General features: G+C 38.2%; 1 protein-coding gene across 1 annotated transcript; it reads right to left on the bottom strand.

The window, feature by feature from the left end:
• Positions 1-5,254: 5,254 nt before the first annotated feature.
• On the bottom strand, positions 5,255-25,442 carry VPS36 (vacuolar protein sorting 36 homolog). Its single transcript, XM_071448323.1, has 14 exons — positions 25,231-25,442; positions 23,411-23,479; positions 19,856-19,926; positions 18,667-18,781; positions 17,145-17,234; positions 15,687-15,773; positions 12,895-12,927; positions 12,699-12,776; positions 12,150-12,284; positions 11,189-11,254; positions 10,567-10,631; positions 10,049-10,133; positions 7,499-7,575; positions 5,255-7,415 (listed from the first exon to the last, which is right to left on the bottom strand). Exons 1-14 carry the CDS (start codon positions 25,426-25,428, stop codon positions 7,322-7,324), a joined length of 1,263 nt encoding a protein of 420 aa, XP_071304424.1. The 5' UTR covers positions 25,429-25,442; the 3' UTR covers positions 5,255-7,321.
• Positions 25,443-25,449: the final 7 nt, after the last annotated feature.

The raw sequence follows: 25,449 nt of genomic DNA on the forward strand, positions 1-25,449 counted from the left end.
ATCACTTGCACGTGTGGTGATGGGTGGTGCAGCTGCCTCTGCTTAGCCAGGCCAGAGCAGCCACCTTGACTGCAGCCAGGAGAGAAACCAGTCTGCTTGATTTTACCCAAACCAGACTAAGGGTACTTACATGAAGGGCACAATCACCAGATTGGCTGTGTTGGTGGTTTTCAGTGGGCATAAGGTGGTGTGTTTGTTTCTGGCTCTGTCCCCACTGCCAGCACAGTTGGGCTGGGAAGAAAATGTATTTTTCTTATGTTGGCATAAAAACAAGATCGTGTAGTAGCACATATTGTCCAGAGACCACCAGGTGTGAAAGCAGAATGGCTAGCTACTAAATTCCCTCTCTGCTCTGTGTAGTGGGGAGAGATGTGACATTGTTTGTGATTTCTATCTGTGCAAAATATGCTAAAAGCCTTCTCTTGCTGATATTAAATTGACCTCAAACTTCCTAAGGGGAGCACTAATAATAAGCAGGGATGCCAGAGAAATCTGTTTGCCCTCACCCACACTGGTAAAGGAGATTTAATTGTGAAACCCCCAAAGCAGTTCTGGCTGGGATACAAGAGAGTCATCTGTTACAGAGAATCAAGGTAAGGGCCAAAACGGTAATATAAATATTTGGTGGTTTAGGGGGAAAATTCAGAAAGCTGGAAAGAGTGAGAAACTGAAACATGTCCTTTTGGAAATTATATCTCTGCAATGTTCAAGAAAATTTCTTAAAAAAAAAGGGAAAAAAGAAAAAAAAGAAAAAAAAGAAAAAAAAAAAAAGAAAGAGGTTGCACTGTAGTCTTGGTTGGAGAGCTAACAAGAATATGAACAATTTAATGACCAAAGACATGTAAATTAATAAAAATAAGTAGGAAAAAAGTGCTAAAATTGTCAGAAATTCAAAATCAGAAACATAAAGCTGGTAAAGAATGTAAAAGATGAGATCTGCAGCCAGCAATGCTGAGTGACAAAGATTTGTCTAATTTTAATATAAATTTGAAACAAAAGAATTGTTGCTATTCTACCGCTATGTGAAAAAATTTGACTAATCAAGTGGAGTGCAAAAGAAACACTGATGTTCAATAAATATTTCTGTTCTGTTTTGGGGTGAAAAACAGACAATAAAGCCATGTTCCAGATTGGTAATAAAATACTTTCTGTACCAATGCAAGCCTGAGAATGTAAAATAAGAGCAGCCCCAGTTAAAGAACTCAAAATCAGCAGCTCTGGATAGACGTTCATCCAACAGTTTTAAATATTATTTTCCCAATCAGTTGGTCTGGAGATGCTGTGGAGGTTTCAGACGACTCGATGAATTAACATGTGTGGGTTTTCATTGATTCAGTTGGTTTATAAAGAGAGAACAGCCCTGATTCCAGAAACAGGGATGGAAAAGCTGATAATAAAAGGGAGAGTAGCATGACCAATACCACTTGACCAACTTGACAGAAGTTGGTGGAAAATGTATTTTAGATAAATGTACAAGTTTGGTGAGTAGAGGAAGTAATGTTATAATGGAATAATACTTAACATTTCCATAAAATACTTGGATTGGTATGACCTGATATTTCCATGAAGGATGCTTGTGTAGAATTAGCACATTGTGCTCTAAAAAGATTAGGCATTGACTAATTGATTTCAAAATGTCCTTTTAATGTGTAATTTTCATGGAGGACATATTAATTTAAAGATTTAAATGCAGATTAGGCTTTAGCAATTTAAAAATTTTTCAGAGACCTAAAAGAGGATATAATATCATCACTGCTCAATTTTTCAGATAACACACAGATTGGGAGAATGGTCAGTGATGGTGACTTGTTTTCAGAATTTACCAATCTCTGAGCAAGCAGGGCTTTAGCCAACAATACCTGTTTTAATATAGCTCCCATAAAATGACACATGTAGGAACAAGGACTGTAGAACTTTGTAGGATGTGCAGCTCCCTCCTGGGGAGTCATTACTTCACAAAGCTCTGGAGATCAGATGGAGTTGTTAGCTAATCTTGAGCTCCTGCTGTCACATCCGTGAGTTCGTGCTGCTGCTGCCCACAGGTTTGGAGCAGAGCACGGTGTCACCCTCCTTTGACAAGTCTGAGCTATGTGCATGGGGAGTGAACTGAGCACCAGCACAGGCTCAAGCATGTGTTTGATAGTGCAGGAATGCCCTCTGTGGGCATGGCTGGCAGTATAAAAACTGGGGCAACAAATTACCTCTGCAATTAACACTTCTACTGTAGCTTTCCTTGGCCCAGTGCTGGTGTTCACAATTTATGGGGGCTATTAGGTAATTGTGGAAGAGCAGAAAAAAGAACAATAAGGTGGGCAAAAAGACCCCAAATGATCAATGTTGAAGAAACTCTTATATTCCAGGAGACTGGGCATGAGAGGAACTCATGCTTCATAAAACACTTATTGAATATTAGGTCTAGCGGCTAGAAGACAAAGCTAAACACACTGATTGTGTACAGCAAAACAATTTTTCCAACAGGTAATAGTCACTGGAATAATCTGCCAAGGGCTGCAAGGGAATTTCCCAGAACATGCAATCTCTTGTTGTTCCTAAAGAGGAGTTCTACCTCAAACACAAATTGAATGAAGGAAGTCCCACAGTTTCTGTTACCCGAGGTCAAGGGAGATTATCATTAGTCTCTTCTGGCCTTGTAACTTATAAATAGAGTCCTGGTGGAAAAGAAAAAATTATCCTAATCTTGGACTTTCTCAAAACACTGTGGATAAAACAGTAAGAATGCAGAAAGATCAGAAACAGTCACTTTGCAAACAGTTGTGCCAAACAGTTTGATATTTCCACTGAGAAGACCAATACATTTTGTTATTCCAGTATGTGTTTTAAGCTCTTGCTTCTCCCTGCCAGAGTTCAGCCATACCCAATACACCAATTTCCGGGCTGCTAACTAGTCAACATTTGATAATCACAACAAAGCCTGGGTTTGAAGTCGGTGGGAGTTTTGCCATTCTCATCTAATGGGTGGATCAAACCAGATCTTTGCAATTAAGAACACACCTCAAATCCTCTGTCCAATGCTAAGTGAAACTCAGGGGAATTATGCCACACACACACACAGCTGCTGAGCCTGGCTGAAAAAGCAGATGTTTCTCATATCCCATGTCCAGTACTGTTTGATTTAGGCAAAATTTAGAAAGAATTCTACCTACGTGATGTGAGTCACTATACAGCCACAAAAAACCACCATACCAGCAACAGACACAAATGTATTCTACAGAACTGTGCTGGCTTTTTTTGTTCTTTGTAAAAAGAGATTGCTTCACACAGAATGTATCTTCCTACAATTTTTTTTTTTTCGTTAAAATAGAAACTCCTGTCTGTTAGTTTCTGCGAGTGCTCTGCATGTATGAAGCAAGTGACACGGGAGCAAGTGACACTGATTTGACCTTTGGCTTGAAACATACAGTGTAACAGCCTTTATGTTAGATCAGTCCCTACCTTTACAACTTCCTGAGATAATACTGATGATAATACAAGTATGTAAAATACTTGGAATTGTATTTAAATGCAAAAAGTCTAGTCTGAGCCTTGTGCTCAGAGCAAGACTAGATATGTATCAACTATTCCATCAGTACCAGCCCCTTTTACCTGGAACCTGCTGTCCATCTCTGCTGTGAGCATGGCAGGGCAGGGTTTAATGTGCTCTTTCATCACTAGAAAACTTGAAGTCACAGCATTCAGAATCCAGTGGGAAAGCAGGACACCCCAGATCCTGCCTGGTCTTTGGTGTGTAGCAAGGATATGAAGTAGTGCAGTTTCTGTCAGGCCTGCCTCTCCATGAGCATGTGCTAACTAGTAGGCTGTGGGGTTTTCTGAAACTTAAGATGTCTCTGTCACTCCTGGAATTTTTGTTTTGATGTGTGTTTTTGGTTTGGGGCTTGGGTTGTTTTTTTTTTTTTTTTTTTAAATTTTATTTAATAATATCTTAATTCTAAACCACAAAGAAAAATTACTCTCAAGGCTGCTGGACAGAACAACTACCTGGGAGGTGTCTGGGAGGACAGATATTTGAGCTTCTGCTCCAATAAAAGTATTTAAATAGATCTTTAAAATGCAGACAAATGTTGCCAAGAGACGTGTCTAGAATATTCTCTCAGCATGAGTACCTGTAGCTCATTCTTTGGAGAACAAAATGTTAGTTGAAGTCCTCCCAGCAGGTGACTTGGAACTATAGGGTCTTGCATTTCACATGAATGCCTGAAGGGCTGCGAGTTAGGATGAAACGGGGCCTGCTAGCATAGCAGAAGGAACGAAATTGTAAGATGTGTCAGTAGAACTCAACAGAAAATACATTGGTGAGGGAGCTTCTCCTGGAGATAATGATTTCTTATCAAATCCACAAATAATTGAGAATACTTACTGAAAAGGCAGCTCAAAAAGACCTGTCCAGTTGTAAATAAGTGTCTCCCAGGCTTCAGGAAGCAGGAACCTCTGCTGTTGGCAACAGGCTCCTACTGTCTCCCACTGCTGTACTCATGAATTCAGGGACAATACTTGCACTAATTTTAGAAGCACAGTCAGGCTCTTCGGACAAACCATGGAAGTCCTGTTACAAGAACTGAGCTAATCAATATGCACCCATAAGTGATTATGAAAGATACATTTCTGAGGACTCCCAAATGCACATCGATACACTTTTCAGAAGAAAAAAGATTTGCATTTCAGAAATATGGTCCAGATTAGATCTATGTTTCCATAGGCTGTATGTAATTTTCCTGAAAACAAAGGCAAAGGAGAAACGGAAAAGATGTACAGATTCCTGAGGAGTGTTTTCCTGTCTGAGACATAAAAAGGCCCATGTTTCAAATGAAAAACATCATCATTTAAGACTGCTCCATAAAAAGACAAGTACTATTTGTGTAGGCAGCCCTGGCAAAATTGTCATATATCATGATACAAATATCCTAGGAATAATCAAAACAGGAAAGGTTCATATATGTACCTTTTGTATTAAATTAATATGATCTCATGAAAGCAGTGCTTGTGTAGACACCTACAGTTTGACTGTTCTGGCTGAGATGGGTAACAGGCTACTCAGCAACATAAGCAAGGCCTTCTAATTACATTTAATTCTGCCCTTTAAATCAAAACTATATTGTACCCTTTTAGTTACAAAGTGAGACAGTAAAAATAGGATGTGCTTCAAAAACCTGCCTGGTGGAACCACAAGATTTTAACGTGTAAAGCATTTTAAAGCATTTAAAACATTCAGAGGGAAAAAAAAAACTCAACAGAACAATCTGTTTAAGAAAATGTTTTAATTTTTCTTACTTTCTAGTAGCCATTTTCTCATGTGTCTGCTTAAATTCTAAACCAGCAATACAATTTCCCCTCTAGCCTTTTTGTCTGGAAGAAAAACAAAGTCAAAGAAACATCTTGGAAAAGAAAAGCTTGAGAAGGTACCATTATTCTAAACAGGCTGTATTATTATTGCTTAATTAAGATAATGAAACACTCAGGGTTGGAGGAACAGAGGCTGGCAGTTTACACTAGGCATTTCCTCTCAGGTTTTGCTCTTCCTGCACACGACGTGCCCCCTTGTGGGGAGAGGTTCAGGCCCACAAACCACTGGCCTTCCATGACAGGCTTTTATTGGGCAAAAGAGACAGTTGTCACAAAACAGCTTTTTGCTTCCAAATTTCTCACTTTTCAGTCCCTCCTTAGATATGTGGTGCTCAGTGTACTTGGCATGGATCTCTCCTTTGGGTTGTGGGGAGGATGAAGGAAAGCAGCAACTGTAAGGCTCCTGAAGAGATGACGCCAGGTAACTAAACTGTAATAATAGTGTGGAACTGGTTCCTTCAGCCATGTCAAAGAGAAAAGTTTTAGCACCCTTGTGGAGCAGAGGAAAGCTGCCTTAAAGAAAGCACTGCATGAAAGTTTGCTTGTGACAAGAGTAAGAGGATGGATCCTCTTACTAATCCCCTGGATATAAAGGACATCCTACAAGCCACAGGCATGATCACTGTAGGAATCTCTGCACTGAACTATTGGCAGGACCTTAACTCATGCCTTAACTCATGCTGTGGTAACACTGAAATAGTTCTGAAAATATCTTCAGGCTCATATTAAAAGCCTTTTTGCCCTTTCTTGTAATATTGATCTGGTCATCACAACCACAGTGTAGTTACCTATATGATGTCCTTGCCCATACCTTAAATTAACTTTATTTATTAAAAATAGTCACTTCAAAATGCCAAAGATTCAGGTAATGTGGATCATAAACATCCACTTAACTGTTTTTATCATGACAGATCTTCAAGTAGTGTAGCAACTCCACTGGAGTTATGAAAACCGAGGCTATTATATTGCATTCAGTGTGAACACAGGGTGAAGAATACCAAACAATGATACCTTGTGATTATTAAACACAGGGTGATAGTCTTCTTCCTCCCTTCAATATAGAAAGCATATTAATTTTCACATATGAGAAGAAAGCAAATGAACTGTTTCCCCAAAACATGTAATAGGCTGATGAAACAAACAAATGATCTTTTGTTAGAAGTACAAGATAAAACACAAGCACATTAAAGCACAGAGTCTGGTAAAGTAACAGGAGGCTGCTCCACTCTGCTACAGAAAGGACAGAGAAGGGGCACCCAAAGTGCAACATAAATGGACAGGAAGGAAGATGGCAAGGAAAGAGAAGGGAGGAAGTCTGCACTAACAATGTTTCTATCTGAGACATTAGTGTAAGACACGACAAAATAAACATGGTAATTTCTAGATTCGCCTGACATACAATAATCTCTCTTGCAGCAGATTCTTTCTGTCTCAAATTCTAGATCCCCAAGATCCTCCCTTAGAAAACTGTTAATCACTTCTGGGAGAAGGGATTATTCTACACTAGTTTGTTCCTTATACCTCAGTACACACCAGAGTCCCGTTTCTTATCACTGTGGATACATCTGTCTGCTTTGTTGCTCCAGACATAAGCAAACTGGAGTTGGAGTATGCAGTAACCTGGCTTCTGGGTGCTGACCCTCACAGCACTCTGCAGCGATATTCTCTCCACTTTCACTGGTGTGGAATCTTCTCTTGAAATAAACTACACAGCACATAAATAAAACTTGAAAAATGAGTGAGTTGTCTTGAGACAATAGACATGCTTCTGACTTTGTGATTTCTATTTCCTTTCAGTTCCACGTAAGACAATTCAGCACTTGAAATACCTGAGAACTGTAAAAGCATTGCAATGTTCATGTCTCTTGCAGTTGACTAACGAAATAAGAATTTTAAAGTCAGTTCTTGGAAGGATTCTGCTCTCTTGTTCAATTATTACATAACAAATTGTACACAAATGCTATTAGCTTTGTGTCAGAAATAAATTTGGGTAGAATCTCAAGCCTTCCACTGAATCATCTCTGCAAAGATGGCCCATCTTTTCAGCAAGAAGCAGCCTAGAAAAAGCAAAAGAAGATGTCCTGTATTACTTGAGGACAACATGGTAACTAAAGTATTAAACACAACAATTATTACCTACCTTTCTTTGGCTAAGAGAACAGACATCCCCACTAGCTTAGCAAACTCATCAGCTGTGAGAGAACCCTTTTCAGATACCTATCAAAAAAACAAATACACAAATAAACAAACCATGGCATTAGAAGAACAACAAAGTTCTTTCAGCTACTGAATCAGGTCTAACCTTATGAAGTGATAAATTGGTAGAAAATCCCTTGAGAAGAGAATTAATTTGTTTGCTTTTTTAAAAGTACAACTAATTATGATTATTTCCTCTTAAAAATTAAATAATCTCTTCAGTGTCCTGGGAAAATTGCTAAGTATAAAAAAGCAAGAGAGAAAAGAGTTAAATCTGTAAAAAAATCACATGGTACCCATTCCTTTGGAATTTTTTTAAAAGATGCCTTGGAATCAAATGAACTGAAAAATCAGAATAGCTCAGACAGCAGAATACAGTCTCCATCAGTATTTACACAGCAGAACTATCCTAAGTGATTCTGCAAATACTGAAGCCTAGACAAAGAAATAAGAGGCCTGTTGAGGGCAGGTCATCAGTGTAGAAATATCTCATCTCATCTCATCTCAGGTGGAAGAGAAGAATTTGAGTTTTATGGCATTTAAAATACACCCACTGCCTAGAGGAAAATCCCCAAACCTTAGGGCTTCACATGACATTATGACATACTAAAGGAGTAACTAAAAGCCAGCATCACATTCAGCTGACATAAAAGACAAGTTCATTTTTGGGACTCAAAACTTTGGCCCTTTTGTCTCAATCATGATACTTAATAAAATTAAGCCTTCTCACACACGTTGGACATGTGGACGTTCAAAATACCATATAAATACTACATATGAAGTCTAGATTTATTATTGCCTTGAATTTCCCAGATAAACATGTTTATTCCTTAAAAATTAATTATCCTTCTATTTCTTCATTGCTTTAGATTCAAGCAAAGTTGTAAATCCGGATGTAGTTGCCATTTCCTGCTTCCCACATAACTGGGTGGGGAGGGGTCTATTTTGCATCATTCTCAGCAGTAGTCCTTTTACAGAAACTCAGATTAAATCAGACATAACATGAGATTTTTGGAGGCTAAGAGATCAAATCTGAGTAATGGATGTCAGCTATACAATTGGTGATTAATTATCTTTCCTCCCCAAACCACTACGCTCATCAAGGGTGATGCTGGATTCCTTTGATGTCCGTGTCATTTCCTGTCTTCACCAGCCATTCAAAACCACATCCCTCTCCTGCCTGAAACCCTATGGCTTCCTTTCACATCTCAGAACTTAATGCATAATGTGCAGTAACATTAAATTATGGGTGCTTTTGGCCACAAGTCTGATCTTCCCTTTTCCATACAAGTAGTCTTCCTCAGTTGAAGCCTCTCCCTTCCATTCTTCTATGGAGCCAAAGTTTCATGTTATGAAATAACAGAAAAAAGTTGGTAATAAATCCAACTTGGTAATAAGTTGGTAATAAATCCACCATCTGCTACTTTTTGCAGTTGATTTCCTTTGTTACCAAGAAAGGTTTTTCTTTTCAAAGACATAAGCACTCTTACTGAAGACAAAAAAAATCATTAGAAACCAAAAATAATGAGAAAAAAAAAGCCCTAAAATGGTCTTAGTATTTTTCTACACATTTAAGAAAATAAACTGAAAATATTAATGTATAGTGAAAAATTTAAGCATTTTAATGTTGTTAATTTAGAATGGAGTCTTTTAAATCACTGTAAACATTTCTCTTATCTATTTCTTTTATCTAAAAGTCTTTCTGTGAACAAAAGCTTTATGGTGACAATCATGCAAAACACTGAGCAGTCTACCTTGTGTCAAGTGAGGAGGTGTCTGTGATAGCTCTACTTTTTCTCAACTGCCTCCTCTTTAACTTTGGATACACTGGATCAGCCTTTTCTCAAATGTATGAAAATCAAAAAATTACATTCCACTCAGAAAGACATGGAAAAATGTAACAAATTATGGGGTAACAGGACTGTAAAGTGTCCAGAGGCAGCACAACCACAAAGGTTTATGACACTGAGCAATTCATACTATTATTTTACCTGATGAGGCTGGCTTAATTCTATACACACTACTCTCCAACTGAGTGCTCTTCACAGCAGCAAACTTGGTACACATACTTGGTACTGCTCTATGAAATAAACCCAAACCAAACAACTACCTACATCAACATTTAAGAGCTGTTTCCACTGCCTTCAAGCAGTACAGTGTCTGAAGTCCACTTCTGTTTAATTAGGTGCTCAATAAATGCCATGAATTTCAGTCTACAGTGGAAAAGATTTGGAGGAAGGCTGAAGGTTAATGAAGTTTGAAAAGAGATAGAAAAGTGATTTATTCCTTAAAGAGAAAGTTGTGACTAAGATTATTGCCTGCACAGAACTTTGAAGTTGAGGAGTGCTATTTAAATATTTCTTTTAGAAGATACGGAGCGGAATGCTTTGTATTTGAAACCTCAAGAGGAAATCCCATACCTCAAGTTTTTTACCTAATGTGTTTAAATTTCCCTAGCATGGTCAGAACACTGAAGGAAATGAAGTACACTTACTGTCTCTAAAGCAGCAGCTACCATTTCCTCTTCGTTATGAGACTGGAGTTCAATCACCATCACACCACTATCAAATATCCGAAGCCTAAAATCAAAAAAGAGAGGCAAAGTGCACATTGCTTATGGTAACATTTCTAATGCATCCACATCTATAACCACTTTACAAAAGGGGAAAAAAATCCCCCCAAACCCAAGCAAGCTCTCTAAGATGAACTTAAGCTTAACAGCATATTCAAAATCTGAAGAGACAGAAAAGAGCAGGGCATATGTCTGGTCTTGGTTAAACCCTTTTCCAGTCTGAAAAAATTCTAAGTGAAAAAATAACATCTTCCTAGCCAAAAATTAATGTTTTAATGTAGAGTGGATGTTGGTGCATATGGCAGCATCCTTTAAGCAAATAATGACTTTGTTAAAATACCCACAGCAACCACAAAAAAATTCTACTTCAAGTAAAAATTAATCATCATGGTCTGACCTGTGAGTGCCATGCTTTATAAATAAATCTGTAAAGCTCTTACCTTAGTGGTAATTTCAGTGATTCCAGCATTTTACAGGCATTTACTAAATCTTCTGGTGACAGCAACTATTAAAATAGTAAAACATATTTATTTACAGCTTGCATTTCAGGTGTATAGTGTAACATCAAAACAAAGTTTTAGTAGCTGAAGCTAAAAAATACACCAGGCTACACTTATTGTTAATTCTTTTTCCTTTCTGTTGTGCAGTCTATTTTCTTGGCTTCTATGCTCCTTTCTGTTCCCTTACTATGTATTCTATAATAATCTTCCTTGCCTTGTTCACAGAAAGAATTGCTGTATTTTGTTAAAAAAAATTCCCAGAACATTCACCATTCTTTAGTAGTCTCTGACCTTTAAGGGTTTTTTCCAGATAAGTATGGATTTCCCCTTTTACAGGGTATCATAAAAAGCAGCATATGTTATTACTACTTGTAAAGGATACATAAGTATTATAAAGAAAAATGAGAAGGAGAAAGGTAAAACCCCTCTAATTTTAATAAAGAGCTGATCACATTGTGTTGTAGACAAGTAGAATGAGCCATTGGTAGGGAACATTTTTACCCTTTAATGTCCTTATGACTGAAGTCCTGTTCTAACACTGTGACCCAGAGCAGTGTCTCACCTCCAGCCCTCGAGCACGATTCACCAGGCAGTACACTTCTGTCAGAGACATGATCCCCCCTCGCTCCTGTGTTAACGAGCACAAGACTGGTGAGAGAAACAGCCCAGGAACCTCATCATCTCTACTTGCAGGTGCTGATTAAACAGGTAAAACAGAAGGGCTAAATGATGGGCCCCACTGGAAAAAAAACTAAAGAGGCATGTTGTACCTTTCACTAATCATTTTAAAATGCAAAATAGTGACACTACACCCAAGGACCATGAATTACTTTGATTTTAAGCCAGAGAATAAATCATAGGAACAAGGAATTTCAATATATTAAATCTATCAGTCAGTTTACTGTTTTTACTTTTCAAAAAAACTCAGTTTTCCATTCTGATCACAGTAGGTAGCACGTACCTTTCACAAAAATACTGTAGTATATATGCTTTTTAGGAAGAACATAGCCTTATAAGTTGCAATATGAAATTTAACTGTTTGGTGAGAAACCTGTAATCTATAATATCTTGAGATAAATTAAAACAGGAGATACTACTATGGGCTGGTAATCTATTTAATAATTCTGTCCTATATTTGCAAAATATATAAATTTTAGGCAGTTTAAAAAGATTCATTACTTTTATTTTCAGTCAGTGTCATTTCACTCTTTCTTTAAAAAAATGAAATATTCTGCAGCAAGGGATGAATACAGAGCTATTCAAATACAAGAAAGACCACTTGAATAATTTTCTAAATCTCATCAACATTTTGCAAATCAGAAGTTGATGCCATTAGTCCAAAGAAAAATTCATACTGAACTTTTTTATTCAAAAAGGCAATATATATTCCTCCCATTAACATTGAATAGGAGGCTGTGCTGCTAAATCTGCTTTAAAAAGAGGCAGACTACTACAGCCAAAACACACTTACATCAAAATTCAGCAACACATGGAAAATGCTGGTGTAAGATGTGGTGATTTACCTCTAAGGGTGTCTGCAGGATTCCAGCTAGTTGCTTTGCCAGTTGCATGTGGTACTGTGTACCAGATCCATACGTTTCCCTCGTAACTGGATTAGCTATACCCATACTCAGTAGGTAGGACTTGAACCTAATGGTCTGAACAAGCAAACAAACAAATACATTTAAAAGTACATCAGCTAATGAGTGATTCTGGTTTTTAAAAATCTTTGATTTTATTACTATAACAATATTTTGGTGAATAAATCCCTCAGTTTACTACAAATAAAGTTAATTACTAGGCAAAGAGAAAGCAAAACTTTGCACTATTTATTTTTGACCAGCACAGGTAAAGAAAGAGAAAAATTTATACAAAAGCAGCTAAATCATTGCTTTTAAGAAGGGTTAAAAGAAAAATTAACACTAAGCAAGTAAACTCTACACCAAGTATAAGGGACTAAACACAACAAAATCAACCAGCAAGGGTTTTTATTAACACTACATTATTAAACAGATAGCTTTTTGCTTTTCATAGGAACATTTTTGTAGAATTTAAAAACTAAATTAATTTACCTCATCCTCAGTGATGTCACCTTGTTTTTCTTTAATCTTGTTGGCTATTGACTTGGATAATTCCACCATTTCCTTAGCCTATCAAGAAACATACACAGATGAGTCAACTTCCAGCACAAGAGAAAAAAGTGTGCTTAAAACTGAGAAAACAAGCCTAAGTCTACTTGGCCAAGTGACACATGCCATTCATCCATACCTTCTCCATTAGTTTGCTAAGGTCCTCAAAAGCCTGAAATGAAAAGGAGACAATGCAGATCAGTATAATTACATCATTCAGTTTTATGGACACAGCTTTTGTCCACCTACCCAAGGTATTCATAAGAGCTGCTGCCCCTTTAGATGAGTATGTTACAAAAGGAGATACCACACCTTATTTGTTCATACAACTGTTTTATAGCATATCTTATAATTGAAAAAAACAACAAAGGAGAGAATCAAACAATCACATACTTTTCCAGTATATGAACAGAATTTCAGTATGATTTATGATGTCCATGTGATAGGAAGGGACAATAAGATGCTGAGTTGAAGAAAAGATTAAACTCTCCAGATTTATTATGCTCTCTGTAAGGTGGGGGAAGGTTTATTCCAACAATTAACCATCACTCAAGGAGATCTGTTGTTTCTGGCCAGCTACAAGACAGCTGTAAAGCTACAGATGGTACTCCTCCTGACAAGACAACTTTAATCAGTGAATGTTACTCAATTAGTAAGAAACACTCATTTCAAATGAGCAAGAAAGAGGATATCTGAGGGACAAAACCTCGGAAACATGTGGCAACATCTCGTCATTTAAGTACTCCAATAAAATGCTATGGTCTCAAATACAACAACTCTCTAACAACCCACAAAGGGTTTTTAGGCTTAAATAAAACATACTTTAAAAACAGCTGAAGGTTTACTGAAATTCCAAACTTTTAGTAATTATAAACTAGCATTAAAAAAAATCATGTTAAAAAAAAAGGGAGCTAGCAACTCCATTAATGGAACTGTATTATAAAGCAACTCTCTTTTCTCCCACCCTCATCAGCACACATTCATTCAGCCTCCTCACTACTCTCAAATACATGACAGCATGTCCAGATGATCAACCTTTTCAAAAAACCTTTTTTTGGTATGAGAAAAATTCCTGAACCTTTTAATCTAAGGTTTGCCTGACAGCAGCCCCAAAGCCCTCCAGCCTCAAGTAAAGTAGGTTCAGTTACACTGTCAAATAGCCAGAGAGACATCTTGCCTACAGCTTCTAGCCACTGCCTCTATGTCATTTCTGCCTTACTCTGACTAATCCCCCACTAGAAAGACACGCTTTAGCAGGGTTTTTGCAGGAAGACCCCATTGTTCCCATATACTTTTAGGTGCCTTATGTAGAAGCTTATTGGTCAGAGATTCAACATGCAAAGACCAAAAGGAGATGCCTCTAGAAAGAGACAAGGTTTGCTTTTCACCTCCTGATAGTGCCAGGGTTTCTCTACTGACTGGACAAGTTTAGCCCCCTAACACTTGGTACCTGAGTTAGATATCCAAAATTAGGTAGTCCACAGGGAGAAAAGAAAATATGTCACTATATAACAATAATTTACCACTAAGAAAACAAAAGCTTCTATTTGGAATACTTCTTCTTACTCCCTAATCTGCCAAACTGAATAATTTACAATAGATTTCCCAATCTCTAGTGTAAATCAAAGTCCTGCTACTCTACTTGTATATGATATCAACAATAAGTTTTCTGACAGGGCTTTTCCCAGCTTGTTTCTAATCTCTATACCTGCATGAAAACAACATTCATCAAAAGAACCCCTGATTTAGCTAAATAAACAGTATGCTGTGTCTAACTCCTCCTCTGCCTGACTCACCCAGGGCAGGCCTGGAAACAAAGGGGAATGTGCACACACCTAACAGGAACTTCCTCAGATAAACAAAAGGCTAAAGAACTGGATTCTTATCAGCACTGAACAGCAGATGCAGGAAGCCTTTTCCTGGAAGCCAGGGCACCATTTTTTAAATTAAGTCATTTATAATATTTAAAGCTGGAGGAAGGCAGGATTTTACAAGTCATGGTTTTCCTCTGCTCACACAACATGTATAAATGGATTTCTTTTACTCTCAGACAAAGCTACTAAAGGAAAAAATATGCAGACAATGCCTTTTGAACTATATACCCACGCATGTAACCACAATACCTTTTGAACTACACACAAAACTTCATTCAGTACATTCCTCACAGACAGAAACCAAGAAAGTTTAATGCTCCCAGCGTCTGAAACAGCACGTGGCCTGCAAAGGCATTCTAATTTTCATAAGTATTAGAGAAGGGAATGCCTTTTTCTTGTGGCACGCTGAATCCCATAAAGCTTTGCCACAAGAACAAATATGCTGCACGTAGTTTATGAATACTTTTGTATTAATCTCTACTACCAAGACAGAATCAGACTATTTCTGAAGGTATTGCTCTCAGGTATATATGAAGAAATTAAATGCCTCTGCTGTCCATTAGTATTGATATCTGGAATTCAACTATTGTGCTGGTTCTATGGAAAAGAATGATCTCCATCTAGGCCAGGTATTTTAAAAGTACTTAGAACAGCTTGTCGATGCCTGGACTGCAAACCATTGTAATTATAAGCCTAAATGTAACATCTAAAAACCTGACTATAAGAGGAAAATCTAGCTTCATCACAGTTATGTGCAGACACTTGGATCAGCATATTCTGCTTAATATATATTAAATTTTTAATTGAAACCAAAATTAGTTTAATAAATACACACTGTTGGTTTCAAAGAACAATCTTCTTGAAAGGAATTGTTTAAATGAAGAACCTTTACATATATTGGCAAGCAAGTTAAATGAAATAAATAACTGTACACTCTTAATAAATTCAGATTTCTCAACAAGAACACTAAATAGTCTCAGCTGTCTCTAAAAGAAAGTGTGAATGAATGTAAATAGCTCAGGCAGGTGGTTGACCTTGAAACTTCAAAAGTACCTACCTCGGAAATGTTTTTGTCAGTCTCTTTTCTTTTTTCTTCTAATTTCCTTTCAATACCTACAATTCCTACAGCCCTTATTCTTCCTGCCTAAAAAAAAAAAAACAACAAAAAACCAAAACAAACAAACAAAAAAAACCAAAACAAACCAAACAAAAAAAAACAAACAAAAAAAAAAACAACAAGGAAAGAGTCAAAATAGGAAATGCCAAGTTTTCTCATTTGCCTCACTGTGAAAATTAGAGGACCAGAAATATTCCCCCAAACAGCAGATATCATTGATACAATATTTCATGCATTTCTTGACAGTAATTTTCAAAATCATTGTTAAAAAATAAGAAATGTGAACCATGTATGAATTTGCTCTACTAGACAAGTAATGATATTGATAGTATATTTGAAGCTATTAATATGGCTTAATATCCAGACTAAGTATTGCAGCTCATCTCAATTCTAGCCTCTGAAGTCCATGTGAACATCCATACTAGAGCTGTGGAAATGCCTGAATGTACTACTTCAAGAAATCCAGTCTGAAGAAACAGAAACATAGAAACATAATGCTAAGTACAGTCTCATTTACCTTCCTCAGAGGTATTAGAATGTGGGTGATGGTGAAACTTTTACCAGATGCCAAATGTGTTCTAGAAAGGCTGGTACCTAAGTGGCAGCAGTGCCAGGCCTCTCACCTCTGACTGCAAAGCTTAGCATTGGTGTTAAAGAGTTGCTAAGACTTAAGTAGTGGTATGGCATTTTGATTAGATTCTTCATGCATTACTCCAAATGCAGCTGTCCCTATAGGTACTACATTTACCACAGGGGACATACATAATTTCACATTGAACAATCTTTAAATCATCCTATTTCACTCATACAATACTATATATTCATATATTCAGCACATTAATATATAGAAACAACACCTACACATTTATCAGTGTTAATAACTTAGAAGTATGTAGGCAGATAAACCTTATTTAACATATGACATTCTCCTTAACAACTGTCAATTTAGAATACACATTTAAATCAAATATATATTGGTTTCAAAGAGTTATATAAAGTCACATGTTACATATTTGCCACAAAAAAATAAACCAGAAATCACAATAAAGACAAAAAAATTTCCAGCTTCATTGGACCTCACATGCTGAATAAAAGTATGCGCAAATAAATATTGAATTTTCACAATTATGTGTGTTTGTGTCTAACTAAAACAAACAAAAAAAAAAGGAGCTCATTATCTAAGCATACTCAAGAAAGAGAGGCGACTGTGTTCTATCAGGTGAAAAATGCAAAGGACAAACTAATTTACGCCAGTGAAAAAACAGGCAAACAAAAGCTGAATTCCTGCACAGGCCCATGATGCTGGTTAGAGTCACATGCTGGATGTGTTATATGGGGGTGGCAAGAAGTGACAGTAAGAGATGACACACAGATCCTGCTCAGAAGCTCTGCACATACCTGTGAATCCTTGTTAACTTGCATGGCCTGACCAGTGGGCATGCTCTCCCATCTCCTTTGTGTGATTTCTTCTGATAATCGTCTGTAGAACTGCAAACATTAAATTAGTGACAACAGACATTAAATTAGTGACAACAGACATTTCATGAACTGTGCAGAGTACCTCTGTGTATTTTTAGCATCTTGGTGATGAAATGAACTTCACAATGTATGGGGACAAAACATGATAACACCTACACAACTCATTATATGGAAATTCTTAATGTCCAGCCTTTGAAAGCATTCATATTAGAAGAGGAGCCATGCAGTCACTAAGTACTTCCATTGTAAAATATTTCTTCAGATATTCGAAATGTCCCAAGCCATGTTAAATGTTGAGGTATACTCAAAGGCATGTTTTTAAAGGAAGGAAAGCTGAGCAATCCAATTGCTATTGATCTGCTAATTCAACAATATAAAAACAACCACAGAGATCAATTACACCAATTTGTTTATTGCTAATACCAGAAGGTGGCATTAGGTAACACTAAGTGTGTCCCACTGACCAATATACAGAAAGAAAATCTATTCCACCCTTTTCATTGTTCAGGTTCACAGAAAAGCATTCTGAAGTCATAAAGAAAGGCTGGGGTTTAATTGATGTCCTAGGCAATCAGTAAGCAGAGTAAGTTTGATTTTCAGACACAACATTAAAATAAATATGATTATGATTGCGAAAAACACACATTTATACTATGCATAAACCTACAATCATCATAATCTGAAAACTGCTTACAAAGAAATAAAAGTGAGTTTGATCAAGCACATGCATTTTTAAGACATTTCTAACTAATTTGAGTTGCAAATCTTATTTTCTGCAGTGAACGGGCACAGCTTTTTCCACAGCACAAAGTTAAAGTTCTCAGTCTCGTCAAATGAGGATCTTCCACTGTGAAATTTCTTTACAGAGTGCAATTTCTTAGGTTTTTAGGATGAGCTTTCTTTTAAGAATATATTAAATTTTTCTTAGAATGCTCAAAGCCTTTGGGATTTAGTATAGGTTAAAAAAAAATTATACAGTGTAAAATGAACAAAAGTTCTGAGGAAAGAAAAGGTGTTTCAACAATAAAATTAGAGAGAAAATTAGTAGTAAGTTGTATGATGCCTATTTAATAGAGGGTTAGGTAAAAAGAAATATCTTTTACTCTGTTAAACATTTAACAGATTTCAGAGATGTCATTTTGGAAAATCCCGTGTTCAATTTAATAGATTAGCAAAGGAAATATACGATTATACTAAACACCCTAAAATAAGGACTAGCCCAGTAATGCCTCTTGACATTTCTGGAACTCTATGTGCAGTATTTAATGACAGTATAGAACATGGGAGGCTCATAGTGTTTGTGTCCCAAAAGGATGTATTGAAAAAGCTCCACCTCAAAAGTAAACATGGAAAGATCATGGGAAATTATCACTAACACAGCAAGAGGAGAAAAGCATGTCCAAAGACCTGATTGTGCTTGGCATCCATGGTACAAACTTACCTCAATCTGCCCGTGTTCCTTGAAAGAAAGCTTGACATAGGAATATTTGCTGCTTTGAAATGGACCAGGCTCTTTGTTTGAAGAAGCAGGATGAAGATGAACTACTATTTTGGCACTATGGAGAAGGAAAGAGAAGATATTTCTGTAATATTTATAAATATTATAAATAAACTATTTCTGCATCAAAGTTAACCATTTCATCAAAATCTCTATTAACTATCTCACATAAGAGCTAAAGATCATCAAAGAATGCTTATATTTATGCATCAACATTTAAATATTTTGATGAAGTAGATCTTAAAAACTACAACATAAAAACTATAACAGCCTCTAAAGCGAAAACATTTTACAAATTTAAAATGTACCTACCATCAATCCTTTAGAAATGAACATAAAAAAATTTAAAAATTCAAGCAATAATTAAAAAAAACCTTTTAGTTAGGATAAAAACTATCAAGTTGTAATTTAATTTGGCATTAGTTATTGCAGGTCAAAAGCCAAGATATGTTTTTTCCTGTGTCAAAGCTAACTTTGACACAGGAAAACAAAAGGTGTCAATATTATGTGTAACCTATTTGACTTCTATATGTCACTTGTGGACGCTGTGTGTGAACTTATCTAAAACCAATATTCAAAGCCAACATGCATGAAAATAACAGTCTAAAAGGACACCCACTACCAAAACAAACCTTGGGAGAGCATGATTTTAGGAAAATTAACCGACTGCTATCACAACATGACTGCAAGTCCTCCATTCTCATCTCATTTTACTGATAATCTTTGCACTGGTCTTTACTTACTTCTCCAGCATTAATGAATAAACTGATTTCTTCTGAACATCTCCAGTATATTACCTTGCCAGTCTGACTGTAGGCTGCAAGCGGATGTTAATTGTGGATATATTTCTCCAGCCAAAATTTTTTCTCTCTTTAGAAACTTAAAATCATAGAATTGTTTATGTCAGAAAGGACCTCTAAAATCATCAGTAGTGATTACATGACAGTTAACAAATTACATCAGTCATGACTCTCTTGCACATTTGACCTTCCTCAGTGGTCCTTGTGACTGTCAGGATGGAAACTTAAGATTGCACACGGAACCTATTATGGATTAATCTACAATATTGGGCATCTCACATAACATGCATGTGAAAGGATCCATCTGAAAAAGACAATGAGGATGGCCATACCTCTTTCCTATCCCAGCTGCTTGCTCTTCAATAAACACAATCTGAGACAGAGGTACAGCAATGCAGCACTCCTGCAATAAACACCACAAACACAGGTGAATTAAACCATATCCTGTTTATTCACTCTCTAAACCCAAGTGTTCTCTTTCTCCATTTCACAAACAGTATGGATATTTACAGGTGCTGTCTGAAGCACTCTATGTCAAATATGATGGTAGCAACAGAAACAATGTATTACAGTGAAATATATGTAGAAAAACAACAACAACAACAACAAAACCCACAAAAACCTAACAACTGAGTTCTAGTTAATTAAAAAACCCAACAAATTTAAGTGTCAATGTGTCAACTTTAAAAACCTCAAGCTAGATTCATAGAAGGGACTATGAGATTTAACAAATCTTTGGGTCTCAGGTAAAAATTTAAAGACTAAAATTTGCACACTACTGCACCTCATCTCTGCAGGTGTACAATATTCACCTGTTCTTGACATTTTCGTACTGATGTTACTTTGGGAGCTAAAAAAATATCCAAACCAATCATTCTTTTTAAATGCTGAATATCTAAAATCTACACTATTGTCTGAATGCAATAGGAATTTTTCCATCCATCCTACAGTGAAGGAGTGCTTAATCCAGCAGTTGATGCATCTCACCACAAATTTATTGGACTGTGCTTTAAACCAAACAAAGAGCAAGAAACAAGGCTGTATCCATCTATTGGAAACTAACCTATCCCAGGCTAAACTCTTTCTACATGCATTTGAGACAGAAATTGCTATGGGAATGATTCAAAACATCTAATAAGGTGCCTGGTCTTGTTTTGGTGAACATCCTTTGAGGAACATCATCTCCCACCCAACACCTTGGGGAGTGAAAGTCACACAGAATGCAGGAAACACAGGTTGCATTCCCCCTCTGAACTTCTCTCTTCCACCTGCCACTTCTAGCACCAGTTTACAATAGACACTGTTACAGGGCCCTCTCAATCCCAACTACCAAAACTGTTCCTCTTTGTATGGAGTAATTAAATACCCATTAAATTTGAGAGCAGGGAAGTATACATGCAGGAACTCCAAATATTCAGTAAATCTCTTATTGGGAAACAACCTGGGTTGTACTTCCTTTTCTAAAAACTCTTACAAGCTACCTAGGCTCTTCTATGACTCTAGTTTTTAAAGCCATTACAAACAGCTAATGTTTGTAAAACAGCCACAAATTTCTGGACACTTTAAAAGATAGGCAAGATGATACTTCCGTTCAAAAAAAGGTTTTGAAAATGACAAAAAGAGTTCAACTATACATAGTATGTGCACTGTCAAAGTCACTGATTAGTTTAGTTCCAAGATAGAAAGTTATGAACAAATTTTAAGTACAAGAACTTAGAATCACCCTTCCCTGATGAGAGATGCTACAGGAAGGGACACAAAACCAAAAATGTGTTAAATATGCTGTGTGTTTATTTGAATTTTGTTTTCCAATGCCTCATGCTCACATTATGCATGATTTTATATTTAAAAATTTGTACAAATCTAGCATTGTAACAAACTTTACAGAATTCCTTTTTTTGTTTTTTTAAACACTGTTTAACTGCAGATGGCATGTAAGAACAGCAGCTATAGGACCCAAGTGTCTGTTTCTGTAAGATATGTTAACCTAATGACACGTGCCCCATTAAGTATTATACATTGCTGACACAAAATGAAAGGGACTCTACAAATTTTTGCCAGGTGAGCTAGCTAAGGTTTCTAAGTCTGACGGTAAACCACAGCTGAGCTTAGACAACAGCTTACCAAGACAACAAAAGGGCACCATGCTCCCCATGTTTCAGTACTGAGAGCTTGAAAATTAAGCAGCTTTATTTACGCCACTAACAAAGTTAATTACATCTCCCAACCAGAACGGGGTAATTTTTGCCCATCTCCGGGCCACATTTCTGCCCCTTGTGTTAATCAAGCCTGAGCTTTTCAGAATCTTTGCTGAGTTAAATTAGTTAAAATAAAATTATTTTTCTTCTTCTCCAAGGTTTTCCTCTGCTGATTTAACAAATTTAATGACCTTGGAAGAATACAAGAAATCACATGGCCTAGGAGCAGATGGAAAAATCAGGGAAAAGAGACCAATGTAATCTTTTTGTTGGAAAGGAGAGCATGGATTTCTAAGACTTGATGAAGCCATAATGCCCAATGTTACTGCAAGCATGCAAAAAGTCCAAGTGACAAGATTAGACAGAGTGGCTGCTGTAGTACATGCTCAGCTCTCAAAAAGTGATGCTGATGAAGAAATATAAGGTGATTAACACAGAGTTTAGCACGTTATCTCATGTGATAATGTGATGGCTGGGCAAAAAAGCCCCATGTTAATTTATACAGAGCAGCTCCTGGTCTGGACAATCAAGCCCCAACATGTGTAACAGTAAACCCACCATGGGTAACAGCTCTTTAAACATTTTGAAAAAATGTGTATTAAAAACAGGCCTACAGTTCCAGCAAAGAATCCCTAAAGAAAACATCATACTACTCTGCCAAATTAAGAAGATCCTTGGTGACACTGTCTTCAGAGTGCTCTTAGTAGCTCCCTGCTTTGAAGCAAGGATGTGGTATCTGCTAGGGGTCAGCCTTTGAATGTGAGAGGTGCTTCAGCTGCCCTTGCACAAAAGCAATTCCACTGGAATACAATTTGCTTTTGAAAAGCTGTCATCTGAACGTGCTCCATCTAAACTTTGACTTCCAAGGTTAAAATTATCAATTATTGTGTCGAAAACAAGCATAATCCAGCCTGGTCTGAGAAAGACTTCTCCTCCAATTGCATCTGTGTAGTGGTGTCCATTGTCACAGTCTATGCTTAGAGCTTTATGTGTTTGTGTCTCTTTCTCCCACTTCCAGCCTGCACTCCCAGGCTGTGGTTGATGGCACAAAGCATTCAGCAGCTTTACTGCAGTTACCACACTGTAGTTCTGGCAGGGCCATTTAACTGGTGACCAGCTGTCCACAGCAGTGCAGTAAAAGTTCTGGCTGATTGAAAGGATGGCTCATGGCAGGAACAGGCAGCTGGGAGGGCAACATGTGTGCAAAACAACACCACCACCAAACACATCCTGTTATCAAATCATGGTCCGGGACTATATGGTGGGAGCACAATATATGATGGGGCTTGGACTTGAAACCAACAAGAAAGAAAAGGCTTTACTAGACAAGGAGCACAGGAGAGAACTTCATATTATGATTTGCCTGACACATTCAATTTCAGTTTTTCAAACTCAGTATTTTTTAGTGCATGACACCAGGCTCTTTTCTCCTTTATTTCTGTGCAGTCGAAAAGAAAAATTTATAGGATACATTCCTATCACTCCTCATGTCTGCATGATTATTTTATTAAAGCAGGACTGGATGAAAGAACACTACATAATCTCCTTTCTGTTGAGAGCCAAAAAGTGGACTATACTTGTAAAACAAAACACACATAAAGGCAGGAATAATCCCCTCTCTGTGTACAGGCTTTTCATTGCATGCTACTTGTTTATTAGGAAATGTACAACTGAATGGTTGGGACTTACATGATTCTTCTGATCCCTCCAGATCAGTCTGTGTGTGCTCAGCAGTAAAACTCCACTATCAAATTTCACCTGGGCAGGAAAAATAAAACAGATGAACAACACATTGAACCAGTAAGTTACATAAATACTGGTATTGGAAACATTACACCTTACCACAACACAGCAATCAGATTTAACAAGCCAGTATTTTGAGAACACTCCCTTTTTTCCAGAAAACAAAATACATGAAGTTTAGGAAACAATGGAGAAAAATAGTATAAAAGGATTTGATGGATAAACACCAACTTCCTTCTTCAAATGTATAAACTTTCCCCCCAGAAATCCTGAGGGATCCTCCCGCCATATAATCTGCAAGATATATTAAAGTTCCTAAATGTATTTTAAACAGGGCTATTGGCTGTGGAACATTCCCTGTATGCTGACAAAGAAGGTAGAAGCTATGCAAAAAGGCAAAGCAACCCAATAAAAAGATGCTGCACACAGTCTGAAATCTTCCATCCTATCACACAGGAATATTGCTTCTATCTGTGCTGCTGTTGAAAAGCTCTTTACTTATCAGACAGCAAAAACTGTACCTGAAAAATCTGCATTAGCAAATTGCTTCCTACTTGTAAAGTCGGAGGCACATGTTCACAGCTTTTTGTGAGGGCATGCAATTACCATGGTGTAGAAAAATGGAGAGACCAAGATTCAGTCCCACAGTGAAGTGAAGCAATGAGCAGCACGGGTCAGAAAAGAGGAGAGGGTATGTCAGCACCCAGGATGGCTCAAGTGTGAATTGTGCGTCCTGCCCTGTACCACACCAAAGCTCAGCCGTACACAGGAGTGACAGCCTGAGCACAGTGACACTGCCTACACACACCCTGTGGGGGTCCCAACCCTCACCCCATGTCACACACACTGTCCAAGGCCTTTCTCTCAGAATGAATTAAGTTGGAAACGTTCTCTGAGATCATCGGGTCCAACCTATGACCCAAAATCCCCGTGTCAACCAGACCATGGCCTTGAGCGCCATGTCCAGTCCTTCCTCAAACAGCTCCAAGGATGGTGATTCCACCACCTCCCAGGGCAGTCCATTCCAATGCCTAATAACCCCTTCTGTCAAGAAATTCTTTAATGGCCAATCTAAACTTTCCCTAGCACAGCGTAAGGTTACTTCCTCTTTTCCTGTCACTTGTTGCCTGGAAGAAAAGACCGACCCTGACTTAGCTCCACCCTTCTTTCAGGCAGCTGCAGAGAGCAGTAAAGTCCCCCCAGAGCCTGCTCTTCTCCAGGCTAAACAATCCCAGCCCCTTCAGCTGCTCTCCCTACGACTTGTGCTCCAGACCCTTCCCCAGCTCCGCTCCAGCTGTCGATGTCTGTTCGGAGCTAAGGGGCCCGGAACTGAACACAGGATTCGGGGCGCGGCCTCACCAGTGGGGAGCACAGGAGGACAATCCTTGCCCTGGTCCTGCTTCCCACACTATGGCTGATACAGGCCAGGATGCCATTGGCCTTCTTGGCTACCTGGGCACACTGCTGGTTCGCGTTGAGCTGTCAACCAGCACAGCCCCTCGAAGCCTGCAACTCCGCCTTAATCTCCCCAAAGAGACAAACCCTGCCAGACCCTAGCACAGAACGTCCTCCCACCCCCCCGATCGATGCTCCGCCTGCAGCCCAAGCCCTTCACACACTTTGCATCGCGTCTCTCGCCCAACACGGCCCGCACTCACAGCCCTGCCTTCCCCCCTTGCCTAGGGCCCGCTGCCGTGTCCTTTACCCTCCTCCCCGCCCCGGCCGCGCCGCCAGGCCGCGCGCGGAGCGGCTCCAGCTCCCGTCACCTTCTCCTCCCCGTCGCTGAGGCGCACGCCGCGCTGCTGGATCACCAGCGTCTCTCCCAGCTCCAGCAGCCCGGTGGTCCACGAGAACCTGTCCATGGCCGCCTTCCCCTCCCGCACGGAGCCGCGGCCGCTGGGCGTGCAAGTACCGTGCGCGGCTGACCCGCACCCTCTAGCGGCGGCGCGGGGAGCGGCCGCCATGTTCTGCCCCGGGGGGCGGCG

This window comes from Agelaius tricolor, unplaced genomic scaffold (assembly GCF_023055355.1).
Source record: "Agelaius tricolor isolate 1412-34295 unplaced genomic scaffold, bAgeTri1.0.p SCAF_26, whole genome shotgun sequence".
NCBI classification, from domain to species: Eukaryota; Metazoa; Chordata; class Aves; order Passeriformes; family Icteridae; genus Agelaius; species Agelaius tricolor.

Coding starts and splice junctions, on each gene's coding strand:
- VPS36 (XM_071448323.1), bottom strand. CDS start 25,428: ATGGCGGCCGCTCCCCGCGCCGCCGCTAGAGGGTGCGGGTCAGCCGCG. Junction 19,927..23,410: donor GGAGGGATCAGAAGAATCAT/GTAAGTCCCAAC, acceptor TGTTTATTGCAG/GAGTGCTGCATTGCTGTACC. Junction 12,285..12,698: donor GTGACATCACTGAGGATGAG/GTAAATTAATTT, acceptor TTGCTTGTTCAG/ACCATTAGGTTCAAGTCCTA.